The sequence below is a fragment of the Lates calcarifer genome, linkage group LG14 (assembly GCF_001640805.2).
Source record: "Lates calcarifer isolate ASB-BC8 linkage group LG14, TLL_Latcal_v3, whole genome shotgun sequence".
NCBI classification, from domain to species: domain Eukaryota; kingdom Metazoa; phylum Chordata; class Actinopteri; family Centropomidae; genus Lates; species Lates calcarifer.
In genome coordinates, this window is record NC_066846.1 from 8,073,100 (window position 1) to 8,089,113 (window position 16,014).

General features: G+C 41.4%; 1 protein-coding gene across 1 annotated transcript; it reads right to left on the reverse strand.

Moving 5' to 3' along the window:
• Positions 1-377: 377 nt before the first annotated feature.
• trmt44 (tRNA methyltransferase 44 homolog) lies at positions 378-15,235 on the reverse strand. Its single transcript, XM_018671449.2, is given in 12 exon segments — positions 378-1,104; positions 2,650-2,743; positions 2,745-2,767; positions 7,853-8,201; positions 9,692-9,875; positions 10,268-10,374; positions 11,599-11,670; positions 12,328-12,435; positions 12,833-12,901; positions 12,999-13,218; positions 13,894-14,011; positions 14,086-15,235. Coding segments are annotated over 12 exon segments (1,914 nt in total). The 5' UTR covers positions 14,432-15,235; the 3' UTR covers positions 378-880.
• Positions 15,236-16,014: the final 779 nt, after the last annotated feature.

The following is a 16,014-nucleotide window of genomic DNA, read 5'->3' on the forward strand; positions in this document are numbered from 1 at the left end:
GGGTGGGCCTTACTGTCTTTGACATTTGAGCCACAGGGTGATGGCAAACTGTGTTGGAGAGACACAGCAGTGAGCCCCCGTCCAGAGGAGACGACACGCAGCTCACCCCTCAACTCCTGCCAACAAATAATTCATACGACTAACATTTACTTTGTTCAAACGCGACCTGGTTTTTATCCAGCGCCCTGTCGGTGAACCTCAAAGTACCAGTCTGAGGTGAATTAAATATCTGAGTGAAGCGCAGAGGTAAATACTATAAATATACAGAAACTAATAAAGTATTGATGCAGTTGACAAAAAAGTTGAAAACTACTTGGCAAATACCTAGAGGAAAAGTCCATGACAGCCTTTATAATCTTTAAATAAATACAAAGATATTGCTTGAATTCCACTTTAATATGCAGTAAGTCCAGATTTCTGGACTTTACAAAAGTCCACTTCTTAAATAAATAAAAAGAAAGGCAGAGGAATCCTTTGAAGTTAAATTTGCTGCGGATAACCCAGAGGTGCCAGCGAGCTCCGACGGCGAAACCTGAAGCTTCACCAGGAAGAGTCACATTTTGGCAACCTCACACAGAAGAGAGAGGATACTGTGAAATTTCGAGACCTCAATTCCCAGAAATGATGCAACATCGCATCAATAAAACCCACATGGCTCGGACCAAAACTTCCCTCTGTGTGGCTGCAGGACTGGACAAGCACAGCAGGTCCATCCATTGACGGACAGAGCGCTTACTGTTCATTAGAAATCTAGTTAATCGCCAAAATTCAGTTGTTTTAACTCAGAGGTTCATGCACTGGTGGAAACAATTTAAAAATAAAGAATAAAAAAAAAAAAATCAACTTAAGTGTTCAGGAGGAATAATCCAATCAAAAACCATCATTTTTTTAACTTCTTCAGAGGTCTGTTTGAGGGTCGGAGGTCATCCGGTCCGTGGGCGAAGGCACAGTGTTCGGCCTGCAGGGGGCAGCCCTGAGGGTGGTGGGCGTGAAACCAGCAGGGGCGAGTTTTCAGGGCGCCGGGAGCAACAGGCTTCCTCTTGGCGTCTGCCCTGGAGGACGTCCCGTCCCGCCAGTCCCTTATATACACCCTCCCTCCCTCCACTGAAAGACAAGGAACGACAGGAGGTTTCAAGACCTCTTCAGAATAAAGTGCTGCCTCGAAAGTTACATATGAATATGTTCCTATAGAGTTGTGAAGAGGAGGAGTTATTTCAGGGCATCCAGGGCTCCACAAGTAAACAACTTGTGTATTTTCTGAATAATAACAACAGATAACTGGCATCTGGAGCAAGCTAAGGCTTGAAAGTCTCCTGGCTGAATCATCAGGACAAAAGATGAGCAATTTCTTTCAGAAAATATCTTCCTTTTATGGAGAAAGGGTGACATTTGACGCCTTTATTGGATAGGAGACAGTAGGGAGATGGCAGCAAATGAGCGAGGGGAGCGATGAGATTGAAATGACAGAGATTAAGGGAACGACTTGTAACAAAGGTCCCCAAAGAGTCGGACCCTGGCCTCCAGGGAGCTCCAATATTTTTGTCTTTGATAGAAAGTTGTAAAAGTACAAGTCAATGTACTTTAACATTAACAGTATCGTAACTCCCAGTGACAGTCTTGTTTTAGCTGATCTCACGTTGCTACAGTGACGTACAGGTGTACTCCAGGAGACTGTGACGTCACTGTTGGACAGATGCGTACAGGTGCAACAAAGCACATTCCTAACCAAATCAAACTGTCTGCGATGAACTGGCGTGATTCTTTCAGCCAGAGAGTTACTCTGAGTTACTCTATGGTGAAAGTCAATCACAGCTCCTGAGGTATATTTCAGAAAACTTTGTTCATTGACTGGATGGTCTTTAAGAACTTCTTGAACTTTTTTTTTTTTTTTTTTTACTTTTCTGTTCTGAGCATTTCAAACGGTGACTGGAAGTTGATAAAACATTACAGAGTTTAAGGCACTTCATTTTCAGATACTGGGTTGATGTTCAATGAATTCAGTAACTATAACTCTCTGCCCTACAACTACACGGCAACTACAATCGAGGCTCATCGATCACTCGCCAAAACAAACTGATGTAAAATCCTGACTTCTCAGAGATTAAGTTAAAACAATTACAATCAGTGGACATGTGTTTGATTCATGTGTTTTTACGTTGAGGAACACTGAGGATATCAACATTTTGAAATGAGAATTTTAGAGTGGTTAAAAAAAAAAACTCTTCTCACTTTGCAAATTAAAAACACTCAAAGAAATAAAAAACCTATGTCATGAAAGTAAATGAGAAATTTAAGTGTGCAGAAAGACATTTTAGGGCCTTGGAAACTGAGTATTTAAGTCATTTTCTTGGCATAGAGTGCTTTTTAGCACTATCCTCATATATTCTTCAGTATCTAGTTCACTAACATTGGTGGTAGTTTAAGGATAATGTCATTAATGTACTTTGTTTTTACTTAAACTAGTTTTCCTAATAAGCTTGCTCTTGACTTTGGTAATAGTAGTCATCTCCATGACAACAGAGCAGACTGTGAGATGGGAAAAAATCGTAATCTTATTTTGAAGTAGTTTTTCTATATGAAAAATACACTTTTTCCCTAAGTTCATGTGGACGATCTGTGGGGATGTAAAGAAGCGTGTGGTCAGACTACCTCTGAACACTTGATGGTTGTTCTTGAGCAGCGTCTGAAGGCCTCCACACTCCTTCTTCAGGAGCTGCAGGGTTCGCTGCTCCAACAGCCCGGCCGACCTCGCGCACAGAGAGACTGCCTGAAGAGGAGACAGGAGGAGGGAGGAGGGGACGAAAGATAAACGTGACAAAGGAGCAGAAGGAGGCCTATCGATGTTACATTCATCAATATATTATCACACTGCTTCTGGCATGCACAGAAATAATTCTTATCCATCATTATGCGCTAAAAAAAGGAAGCCTCCGATACAGCTGACTGGCTTGAGTCAATGTCACCAGTTGTTTGGAGAGAGTGCGGTGTGAAAATGTTCCAAGAGTGAAGGGGTGATCAATGCTATATACAGAACATTTTACAGGGAACGAGGGAGAGAGAGAGAGAGAGAGAGAGAAAAAAAAACACCTCAGTCACTGTCTTTCAGTGTTAGTCAGGGCTGTGAAGTGTGCTCAATTAAAGCTGCTCCAACAAGCTGTCAGAGCAACCAACATGCATTTCACCGCTGCATCTCCCACCGGCCGTTTGAGAGCATGAGTCATTGTCGTCACTCCCCCACTGGGACAGTAATTTTAGATACCAAAGAACAAAAAAAAAGGGAGAAAGGGGGGAATATTGAAACACACAAACTCCTAAGCTCTGAGTTTAGCGAGCAGAAGCAGATAAATGATGTGCCCCCTTTGTGGTCATGGCGCCCAGTCGCCTTTGGGCTGCGTTTCATGAGATTTTCTGTATTTCTAGCGTTGCCCTTCCCCCCACCCCCAGGAGGAGAATTCAATCAGGGCTGACCTTTGGTTTGTACAAATGACAATCTTCCTCCTCTTTTCTCTGACATATTGGAGAGGGACACGCCACTGGATTTCTAATGCTCTTTGTTGTGAATATTTGACCCAAATCTGCAGACATCTTAATGCGATCTTCATCATACTTTAACACAAAATCTCTGGTGGCAGCCCCTGTTGGCTTAGAGATCAGTGGATATGAGAGCATTTCCCTGTGAAACATATTGTCTGTGCACTAATCTAAGTACAGTTGGTCAAAGGAGTGAGTTTTAGCTTATTCATTTTTAATTTTACACGAGTAAAATGAGTGGTTCTCTAAAACATGTATTTCTGCCACGGAAATTCATCAAAAAAACATATTGTCCACCCAAATACATCCCAAATTTAGCTGGTCAAATTGCTGAGTTAATCCCTAAAATATTCAACACACTCCCACATTCACAGACACTCGCGCAGCCAAACACAGCCCTGCGCTGCCGAGTGTGAAACTGGGCAGACTGCCGTCCTACAGCCCAGACGCCAGGCAGCTCCAGGCCTTAATATAATATCAATACGCCGTTTAAAGCTGCCCTTTACTGCCTACGACATTAATGGGGATTAATGGGAGAAGGACGGTATTGACAGAGTGGACTCTGTTTGGACTAAGACCAGGCAGAAACCATTATTAATGGCTCGGCTTGACGTACAGTTGGACTTGTTTAAGGTTGAATGTCCCCTCGCGCAAATGACGGCGAGCGATTGATTGCTTGTTGTGGGGGGATTGTTTTTGCTGCTTAAGCCAATTCAGAATCAGGCTGAGTGGAGGAAAATGAGCTCTGAAATTGCTGAGTGGTGAATAAAACATTTGAAAGGATCGTTTTCAGCTAACAAAGGGCACAACTGTAATATGGGATCACTCGTGTTTCCATTGTATCAATTTGAAAATGCTCAAAAGTAGAGAGTAGTGATAGAATATTGTTATCTCTACTTAACCTGCAAGTTGGAACCATATCAGAGGGTCACAGGTGACTAATAAAGTTGGGAGAGAAGAGGAAAAAACATATTTCTGCTACACAAACCATGCTTTTTCTGACTTTTCTCAAATCTTTTTTTTCTCTTTTTGTGAAATAATGGAGTTTTCCCTCTTCAGGACTCTAAAATTATTCAAAATGAAAACAATCTGGAAGGGAAACATTTCTCTTTGCTTGAACTTCTCACAGCTCATAGTTGTTTGCTTGGCTCTAAACAGTCACAAGACAAAAAGGGTGGGAATCAGTGCACTGCCCAACTAATAATAATAATGATAATAATGATCATCATTGTCATCACTAATAATCATCATAATCTCCATCAATTAGAGCAAATGTTCCACCTTCTCCACTGTGATTATTGGCTGGTTTTTATGGTCCAACATGATAATAAAATCATGGTCGGACAAATCAAGCAATACATCAACTTGGATTTAAAGATATTGTTATGGGCAATTTTTCACTATTTCCTGACATTTAATGCATTAAACAATTAATTAGTGATGAAACAAAGCTTTAATTGCAGTCAAAGTCGTCTTCTTAATCAGAAGCTCCTTAATGTGAATCACAGTGACATCATTTGTTTTTATAGAGGCAGCAGCATAAGTGAAGTGTACTGTAACCCCACCCTTTAACATCACACTGCACCCACTGCCTCTTCTACACAAGCTGTAGAAGAGACAACAGGTTGAACACCAGAGCAGCATAAAGAACATTTACATGAGACACTGGGAGTTTTACACTTACTGTAAAAAGCACATCTAAGACATTTTACTGATTTGAGGTTTCGTGTTGCAGAACGTCACACGTGTTAAGAGGTACAGCTACTTTCACTCTCAGGACAATTACATAACGACATGAGCCTGGTCAGCAGTACAGCATGCATGAATTAGTAACCTGACTCAAAGCTACAGTAGCCAGATTCACACGTTCACACATTAACTGCTTAAAGCACCAGCGAGCTATACAGCTTTTTAACTTCACAACAGAGGCATCATGTTATGTAACAGAAGCAGGGCTGGTATTGTTTGAACATTTCAGATATAGGCTCAAAGCTAAAATAATATTATTTGTGATAACTTCATTGGTGAAGTATAAAACATGTTTTGTTTCTTCATTTAAGAATATTTGCCAAACTGCACACGTTTTAAGTGTTAAATGAAAAACTTTGAAGAAATATAATATCGTCTAAAGTTAAATGCAAAAGTAAAGACGCCTAAGAATCTGGCGAATCCTTAAATGACAACTTCTGATACTTGAGTCCTTTCAATACTCAATGCACAAAGTACTGAGTGTCTGAAACTCAGCTCATATGAATTCTTGTGATGAAGCCATCACTGCTGTCTCTGCAGCTGTTTAAGCTTTGTTAAAGCTTCAATTCATCACTTCCATAATAAATATTTATTTGGGCAAATAGGGCAAATCGACAGGCTCATTAAGGTCACAAGCTGTTCTTTTTTTACACACTGCAGAAACTGGTTTGTTCCTGTTAAGTCTATGAACTAAGTGTGTGTGTTTTGGAGAGCTGTTTGTACTCAGGAACAACTGATGTTGGACAAATTTGGACTCACACCAAAGCCTGGATCATTTCAATATCAAAAAACTAAAAGATTATAATATCAATAATCCTCATACTCTTTGAAGATGCGCTAGAAATGGAGAGAAACTGAATCCCAAAGGCCTTTCCGTGACTCTGAGGCCCTCCTGGATCCATTCAATATAGGCTGGCTCACCCTGACTTTACCCTTTGTTCTTACACAGCAGATAACTGGTAGGAATACCTCAATACAAATGCATACTCATGCATAAATCATAGATGGTGGTGCATTATTCATCCAGTCATCTCTATACAGAGTTACACTCCCCCTTCATTCGCTCTGCCTCATATTTTCTATCTCTAATTTCAGCTCTGACATCCCGACAGAGAATTTTCTGTTTTAATCATAGTAGTCCTCATCTCCTTATCTCATTCATATGGTGTGTGTCTGTGTGGCAGCGGGGGTGCAGAGGCACTGACAAAGGTGACGCGTGGGCGGTGTGTGAGTGAAACAGTGCATTTATGTGTGTGTGTGTGTGATGCGGCGTGTGGCGCTCTCTGTGTGGCGTGCGGTGCAGGAAGTGGCTGGCGGAGGGGTGAGGTACGGAGTTCAAAGTGGCGTCGTCCGGGTGTCACGAGGGCCCCTGCCGACTGATGCTGAGAGAGGACGGGGTGGTGACGGGAGATGTGGGAGGGAGGTTAGATAAATAGGGTGATGGAGGGGGGATCAGATGAGAGGTTCAGCCTGCAGAAGCTGCCAACGTGCGACGTAGCAGCTAGGAATATATTTTAAGGTACTGAAGGGAATTGTGAAAAGTGATTCATGCGTGTTGTTCTGGAGGTGTTCAGGTTACATCTATATTATATTGCCCTACAAAGGCAGAACACAGTCACTACATATTTGCTCAAACAGAGTTAAATGATTAGTTTTTATGCTTATTTCACTGCAGAGAGATAGAAAATCAATACCACTCTCTTGTATCTGTTTAACACAAGGCTACAGCCAGCAGCTGGTTAGCCTAGCTTAGCATGAAGACTGGTAAGCATGGGGAAAAAGCTAACCTGCAAAATCCACCTCTCAATATCACCACACACCATGACACGTCTGGCTGGTCGTTTCCAGTCTATTTGTTAAGCTAAGCTAACTGCTGGTTTGCTGTAGCTTGGTGGAAAGCAAATAAATCTATTTTTCAAATCTGACTTGTTGACATTTTTTGCCATCTCAGCTTATGACTCTAGTTATTTAAGCTACCTTTAAATTACATAAACTGTATTAAATTGTAAATAATATATTTATATTGATTTCAATAAATAGAAATATTAATGGCAGTAGGACAGAGACTTAGGAAAACAGAGATACACTACTAGTTACTATAACTAATTTAAATGTACAAGAAAGCTATTAACACATTTTGTTGGTAGATGCTGCATTCTCCCCTCACAGAGTGGAATATCAGCATTTACAGTATTATGTCTTTGGTGGGGTAAAAAGAGCAACCCTAAAGGCCTAAAATGAAGAAGCTGTTAGGCAGTTTTATTAGCAGCCTTGAAAACTTTTACGCTTTTCTTTTCCAGCTTCAATGCTTCTTTAGATTCTAAACTCTGCCTTTGCAGGGCAGTATGCCTGCCCTGAAATAAATATTACCAAGTAATGAATTCAGAAACCCCAAAAGTGCACAATAATAATAAGACTGGATCAGCACACTTCACAGATAATGTGTCCTACTCTGAATTTAATCTGAACCTGTTCGTCACTTCAGTAGCAGCTCCTGTCCAGAGAGACTTGTGTGATTTGTTTGTTTATCTCTGATGCTTGTTGCTTGATGCTGTGTTGTGTTGCGGTTTACCTCCTTGGTTCCAGTCACTGGAGGACCCCCCGCCGTCATCCTCCGTCATTCCCAGAAGAACATTGGCAACCTGCAGGACAACGCCGTCAACAAAGTCCCGGGGGAGAGCAGCGCAGTTTCGAACCACTTCAACCTTTTCTCTGGGCTGGAACCCGGCTCCCCAGTCGCTCCCGGGGGTCCGGCTGCTGTCTGCGTTCCCATGGCAACAGCCCCCATCATTTCTGATGCCTGACCCTTGAGCTGCGACCCCAGATGTGGTCTGTCGGCTCTGGATGTAATGAGCTCTTCGTTGCTCTGCCTCGGCCTCGTCAGGTAGCTGGTAGTTTCTCGACTTTCCAACCAAACACACCTGAGGAAAGAAGAGCTGAATGTCAGGATGACTCCCGCGGGTGCTGAAGCCCAAAACTGTAAAACCAGAAACTAAAAGTAGAAATGACAACGTAGTAACTCACTCATTTTTAATATCTGACAAAACAAAAGAATTAGTGCAACATAATACAACAATAAAGCAATAACTTTGGGTAGATCTGCTGATTTTTAGGGAAATGAACTTAATTATTTTTCAATACAATTCAGCCTCATCTCATGAACCATTTAAAAAATTCAACTTTCTATCTCTGTTTATCTTCAAAAACTGTTTCCATGTGTAAAACCAAAAAAAAAACAACATTAGTGTTTAGGTCCAAACTGATAATGACTCATCCCTGTACATTAAGCCCAGTAAATACTTGCTTGTTATTTCTATGTTTCCATGTGTATAATGGATATTAATGGCTACCAGCTATGCAACAAATTTCCGTTTGAGGACAATACAGACCTGATTTATTTCTGTCTGTCTATACTAAATGAGGCTCAGGTGGGAAAAAGGCAGGGACGCACAGCTGTGTCTGTTTGATGAACAGGAAGACATTTCATGATAATTTTGCAGAGAGACCTAATGACTCCCTTGAGAGTATCTTTTCTCATAAGAAAAAGAAATCCTTGGCATCTCTACTTTGTTGGAAAGTCAGAGTAAAAAATGTAATATAATATAATCAGAGACAAAGAGAGATGACAAGCATTAAAAATTCAGAATCAAACCTACGACTTCATAGGTATGAGGTACGTGGGCATTAGCTAATCAAGAAACCAGGATATTTCCTCAAGTTTTTACCACCCACCAGTAAAAGTACATGTGCTATATATATCAACAGATTAGACTCACCAAATTTCACTCATGTAAAGTAATACTTATCCTGTGAAAACAGCTGTATAATGTCCTCTATGCTCTGGAGAGAGCTTTCCAAAGTTCTTTCCAAAAAATAATCCTAAAACTGTCATCAGGGCTATCTTAGAGGGCTATAACAAATAGTCAGTGTTGCTAATAGAGCTGAAACAATTAGCAAATTTTACAATCGATTAATTCACACAAAAATAGTGAAAGAATGTTACACGTGCTCTGGTTCCAGTTTATCAAATGAGAGGACCTTCTGCTTTTCCCTGTCATAGCTCATTTTTACCTGGATATCCTTCAGCTTTGGACTTTTGGTCGAACAGACCAGACATTATCTTGGGCTCTGGGAAGCTGTAATGGGCATTTTTTTTCACAATTTGCACATGGTTACACAAGTTGCATTATGGGAGGATCCTGGTATTTTGCAACATGCCCTACTCCACAGACTAAAAATAGGATATCTTGGCCTGTGCTGCCTCAAAAGTATTTGGGAAACTTTTGGAAATTACAATAAACAAAAGACTGCAAAATCACACAATATGTTTACGGATAAGACAAGTCTTATTTTAAAATACAGGACATTAGACACTTGCTATGTAGGTCAGATCTGGACTTTGTTATCCTACCCGTTTGGTAGACGGTATTCTCAGGCAGTCCTCTTCAGTGTTGAAGCCACTGACTCGGCTGACCTCAGTGATGAAATCGATGTATTCTTTATACTGAGACTTCTTACACTGGCGTCTCTGGTATTTTCCAAAGAAGTCAAAGAAACAGCAGGGGAGAACAAAGTACCGGCATGAGTAAGACGACCTGCAACACCAGAGCGAAAGACAAATTCTTACTCAGTGCCCAAAAACAAAATGTTCCTAAATCTTCAGTGGTGAGTGCAGCTTATGTTCATTTAAGTATTTTCCCAACTGGTGTCAAGGTTCAGAAACTAAAACTGTCCAACAGACGGGAAACAAGTATCCATTACAGGAGATTATCATCTGTGGTCACGTTAGAGGAAAAGCAGATTTCTAACACTGAGGCTCAACATCGCCATCTGGTGGTTGTCGTAATAAACACACTTGTGAACTGACACACACACACACACACACACGCTTTCACACATCCTCCCTCTGCCCATAATGTTATTCCAAACTGGAGAGATCAGCTGGCACTTGAGCTGCTGAGTGAGATTGTGTCTGCTGATGACTCGCCTGGCTGCTATAACAGGGATCCACGGTGTGAGCTCGTCCGAGTGGTTCCCAATCAGCCAGTCCGCACCCGGGAATAAGAAGCTCTCACTGGGAGTAATTGCCTTTTCCTGAAATAGCAAAGACCCAAAAAGCACAAGAGCGCCTTAGAGCAGGGAAGACGTACACTGGCATGATTTGTTTCTGAATCACTTAATGGAAATTGTCTAAAAGGAAAACTTTTTATCTTTTCAAACTTTTAATATATCCCACAGCTGATAATGCAATGTTTGTGATAGCTTATTTAGTCTGTGGGCTGGCTGGCTGTGTGGCTTCAGCTAAGAATTTATGTAAAACCTTTCATATCCGGCTCATTTCAACAGACAGGCCCATCACCAACATTATCAGTGATGTAAGCTAAGAGCACTGATGTTCAGAGAGCTTCCAAATGAAGGTTTAAGACCGAGTACTTTACCCCTGGGGGCTCAGAAAGATCAGCTAAAATCAGTCAATAATAGATGACCTGAAATGGAAGCAGTCGGCAGCTTGTTGTCAAATGAGCGACTGAGGTCGAGAACCAGAGAGAGAAGTGCAGTGTTTTCTGGGAGCAGGTTTCCCTTAAAATTCAGCCTTACACTCCTGTGTGGTGGTTTTATTTTCTATCGTGGCAATCATTAAAACAAGAGTCTCTCTCTAACACTTGTTGTTTCATGTCACTGTTGGCTGGTATTATTTGTGTCGACAGTAGGTTTTGTCAAACAGCATTCTGCAGGTAATTAACAGTTAAATGCTTCATCTAGGGCTGCACCTGACAAATAGAAATATTATCCATTAATCTGCAGGATAATTGTCCATTAATTAATCAAATTGTGAAACCCAACGATATTCACTTTCATGTTTCAGGAAATCTTCACATTTGAGAGGCTGGCACCAGCAAATTTTGGGCATTTTTTTCTTTATAAACAGTTTTTGGGTTTAAGGACTGCTTAAAGATCATGTGTTTTAAATTCATATTTGTTAAATTCATATTAGAACTATACTGTTTCCAAGGTCAAGACCAAAAGCTCCAGAACTACTATTAAAAGAGCCTTGACATACGGTTGTTTGATCGACAAAACCTCGTGTTCAAAAATGAGATTCTGTCTAATACTGAGAAAAGAATAAATAGTTTAATCTAATTAAAGGCGAAAAATGATTAATCAAAGATGAGGCAGTAAAACCAGTGAGGGGGCAACGCCAGCTGAAAAGACGCCTCCATCATATGATATGAATTCCCTGTTTCACATGAAAAGATAATAACACTAATTAAAAACCTGAACCTGGTTACAGTTAAACTTCATACTCAGCCCACTCACCTCTAGCTGAGTCTGGGGGTCATACATGTCCCAGATCTTCCTCCTCCGAACATCGATTCCCTTTCCAGGGTGCTGCAACACAAGATGGCATGACCGTCAGCGGCTAATCGCCCTCAGCCACATTCACACTCTTGACAATCAACTACTGTGTGTAATTCCAATTACACCTGCCCTAGTTTGTGATTGGGCGTCAAGGCGACATGGCAGCGTGGATTTAATATATTCAGAGACATGAATCCCCTCACCTGGAGTCCGACCAGCCCCATGTCATTGATTAAACTGCTGGTGATGATTTGGCTGATTGAAAGCCTCTGGCTTTGAGGGGCCAGTGTTTAACATGACACAGTTTATCTGGATTTTATAGTGGTAAATTCAACAGTTTGTGTTGAATACAACACACTGTGTTCATTACAAGTGCTCTATCTGTGAAAACAGATGACCAAACCTTAGTAAATCTGTGTAATCAAGAGAAAAAAGAGGTTGATAATATGAAATCAGCCAAGTGAATGGATCCCCAGTTAAATGCACATCAGTAAAACACTGCTGTTATTCACAGCACTGTGATATTAGGGCACTGCTTCTGACTGTACTCAGTTCAGGCCTTTGCAGGTTTGCAGTGTTACATTAAATATTAAATTCAGCACAAAATTAGACCCATATAATCTGTTTATAAGGTTCTAAAGTCAGAAACTACCTGTCTACATCAGATTGGCACGGCCTCTAACTTACCCCTTCATTGGTCAGTATGTGAACCAGGAGGCCGTTTCCACAGCCGAGGTCCACAAAGGACTGTCTGGCAGTGAGACCTTTCTCTGCTCGCTCCTCAGCCCACAGCACCTGCACAGCACAGAGACAAAATCTCAACACTAGTGTACTCTCTTGAGGGCTTTCAATCATTTTAGCAGAACCCAGTTTACAACTACATTGTGATGCCTCCTGCTGCTGCTGCTGACACCCCTTCACCAACACATGGATTGATTTACTGGGTCAAGGCCATTTTTCACACTCAAATTGATTGACCCACCTTTGGTTGCACAACCTGTCGACATGTGATGGATAAAAATTATTTTCACCTACACAAACAAGTATGGACACGTTTGTATACTTGGCAATGCTCCTTTAAAGTAAGAGCAAAAAGACTTATGAGCCATGAGGGCTGCAAAGGAACTATTTTTCAACTCACATATTAATCTTAAAGATCCACTTCTACTATAAAACAACAATATTGACCCACCAGGAGATATGTAGCAATGGCAACGTCCTCATAGACAAACTTCTCAGGATCTGTCACCTCAGGCCAAACCTAGAGAGCATGTGAGAAAAAAAACATCATAATACATCAACATATCCAGTATATAAACTATACAGAGTGAATGAATCAGAACACCCTCTGTCCTCACCTTCACCATGGCCTTGTACTTGTCCTTCAGCTGCTGGTACATGAGGCTATACTTCTCCACCGGCAGCAGAGACAAGGTGCTCTTGAACTCGCTGCTCTTGCACTCAGTGGCCCATCGCACCAGTTTAGGCAGCAGATCTGAGGACAGCCAGGGCAGCCTGGGGTACGCCACGCCATCGGAGAACCAGGCATCTGGAGACAAAATGTGCAGCTCCAATGACCTGTGGACAAAGCCAGGGTCATCTAATGTGAATGTCTGTCCCCATCTGAAACAGAGATAGGTCCAGGACCACATGTTTCTATCCCTGAAAGAGTCTGATATTGTTGATATCATACTGTATATAGGCTGGTGACAAATTAAAGGAAAAACCCTTTACCCAGCCCAAGTCTACAGAAGGTTCATGAGGTATCCTTTACAAGGTTCTAGTGGTTATTGAGGAGGTTCCCAGGATCGTTTGGGGTGTTTTAGTGGTCTGTGGGGAGGTCCTTTAAAAGGTCCCATAAGTTCTTCAGAGGGTTTTTAGTGTGTCTTAAGGAGTTGCTGGTGGTCATTTAAGTTGTAGTGGTTGCAGTAGTTCCTCAGGAGGCTTCTGGTGGGCCTTTAGTGAATTTAAAGCGTCCTCTGGGTGAATAACACCTATGGGAGATTTTGCAGTGATGTACTAGATAGCGTTCCCCACCACCAACAGCAAAACACCAAACACTTTTGACCAGGCAGCAATGAAGACCTTCTGGGAGCTCATGGTGGAACATAACATTACAAACACACTGGTTTCTTTTCCTTTAATTTGTCTCCTATGTGTTTACATATTAGGATGTTAGTCAATAAACCAAACTAATTTTGTTTTCAGACAAAAAATAAATGATCTTGTCAGTGTTGTTGATTTCAGACTCACCATTCTTCACAGTCTTGATTGTGGAGCTGAATCTGATAAATGTTGCCCTTCTTTAGAGAGACTCTCCCCCCTGCATCCTCTTCCAATGGAAGAAAGGTCACTTGTTGTCTGCTGAAGTCTGGAGAAGACAAACAGGAATATATTATACAGAAACTGAGCAGACAGAGCTCTTCATTCATGTCCAGCTCTTACCTCTGAGTACAACTTCTTTATGCAGGTTTGCCCCATAACTGTTTACTTTAGGAATAAACGTCCTGACAGTGGAGGACCAGGGTTTGTCCTTTTCGTGTGTCTGTGCAGGCGACGCCTCGCGGGTCAGGAAGAACAACACATCACGAGAGAGTTCAGAAACTGGATCATCATCCAGCAGGAGCCGAACATCCTCTCCGTCCACGTCTTTACTCTCCGTCTCTTTAACCCCGCAAAGACGCTTGTTTACGACGTGAGGTTTCTTTATCCACACATCTATAGCTGACCAGAAGCCTTCGGGAAGAGTCTTACATTCTCCTGGAAACTTAATATCGAAGAGTTTTGGCATTATTGAGCTTCAGACACGACGAGGAGCCATGTGTTTTCAACCTGAGAATGGACTTCCGGGGACTTTTATTTTGTATCTTGAGGGTATTTTACGAGAAAGAAGACTTTTAAAATATTAACAAAATAATTTCTAGAATCACATCTTAGAAAAAAAAAATGCCTAGCGTTAACATCATTTTAAGTAGAAAACGTATATTGTCGCTCTCTGATGACGATACCACAGTGAATACGTGATGTCACAGTGATGAGCCAGTAGAGGGCGCTGTCTAATTCGCTGATTACTTATGAGAAAGAAAAAGACTATTATGCTACTACTCGTGATTGTTTCTTCTTGTTTTGTTCTTTTCTGTCACTATTCTGTATAACTAGATAACAAATAAATATGTTTTTAAAGGTTTGTCATGAATTATTTATTGTATTTATGTTGCTGTACCTCATCTGTTATATTCCTTTATATACATGGGGGCCTCTTTCCCGATTTTAATTTACTTTGCGGTCCACCCTGGATGTTTTTAAATGTAAATTGTTGTTCTGTAGTAAGTTCTTTTATCTGTTTTTCTTTAAAGGCACAGTTTGGATTACATATGTAATTTTATACATCTGTAACTACTACTTCTGGTAAAATGCATCTTTGTTTAACTTTAATAAATCTGTAACAGTGTATGTGGAGCTTCTGTAAACATGCTTTGAGTCTATACCACACCTGTCACCTGTTGTCCTAACTGATAAGTGAGTTTTCGTTTTCTCTGTTGTTGACCTTTGACCTTTTTGGCAACTAAAGCAAACTTGTCTTTCCTATTCTTCTGTCATCTTTCGTATCTGATTCCCTTTTCATTCATTTCACAGGAGCCACCGTGAGATAATGACAGTGGCAGATATTCACAGGGTTAACGCAGCCCATCCCTGAGGCAGCACTGCTTCATAGCTCTCATTTATGCATGTGAGAGTTACATATTTCTCTCCGCTCACTCTACAGCATCTTCTCCACTCATTTCACAACTCTAACACTGATTCTTTTTTTCCCCCCAGCAGTGATTCATACACCATCTTCCCTCACCTGCAGCCATCCTTGTCTCCCAGACGCAAAACAAGACGAAGTGAGCCTCCCACGCTGTAAGCCGACACGCAGAAATTTCAGCCTGAGTATCTGAGGATGAGGCAGAGTTGAGATTTAAGGTAGCAGGGGGAGTGTAAACATCCGCCCTGCACACTTCTCGTTAGCCCTGCAGACTCTGCTCATCAGATCCTGGAAATTACAGGCTGTTGCCTAAATACCTGTCTGGTGGGTGACTTGCTTAAGTTGTGAGTTATTCTGATGCTTTTATTCCTCACACAGTCATCATTTGTGTTTGTCATTATTTGTATTGTTTGTTAGGCTCTTGACTGCATCCTTTCACACCTTATAAGAAGCTGGAAATGGAAACACCTGTCATGTGCCTTTAAGTCTCTTGTAACTTTCAAAGTGCATTAAAGGGGTGAAAACAGATCTCCTGGGCCGCTCCTGTGTTGTAGAGTCCTTTTGAATGGCTGCTCCACTGAAATGTATTGTGTGCGTTGTGTAATTCAGGCAGGCAGGGAGGAGCG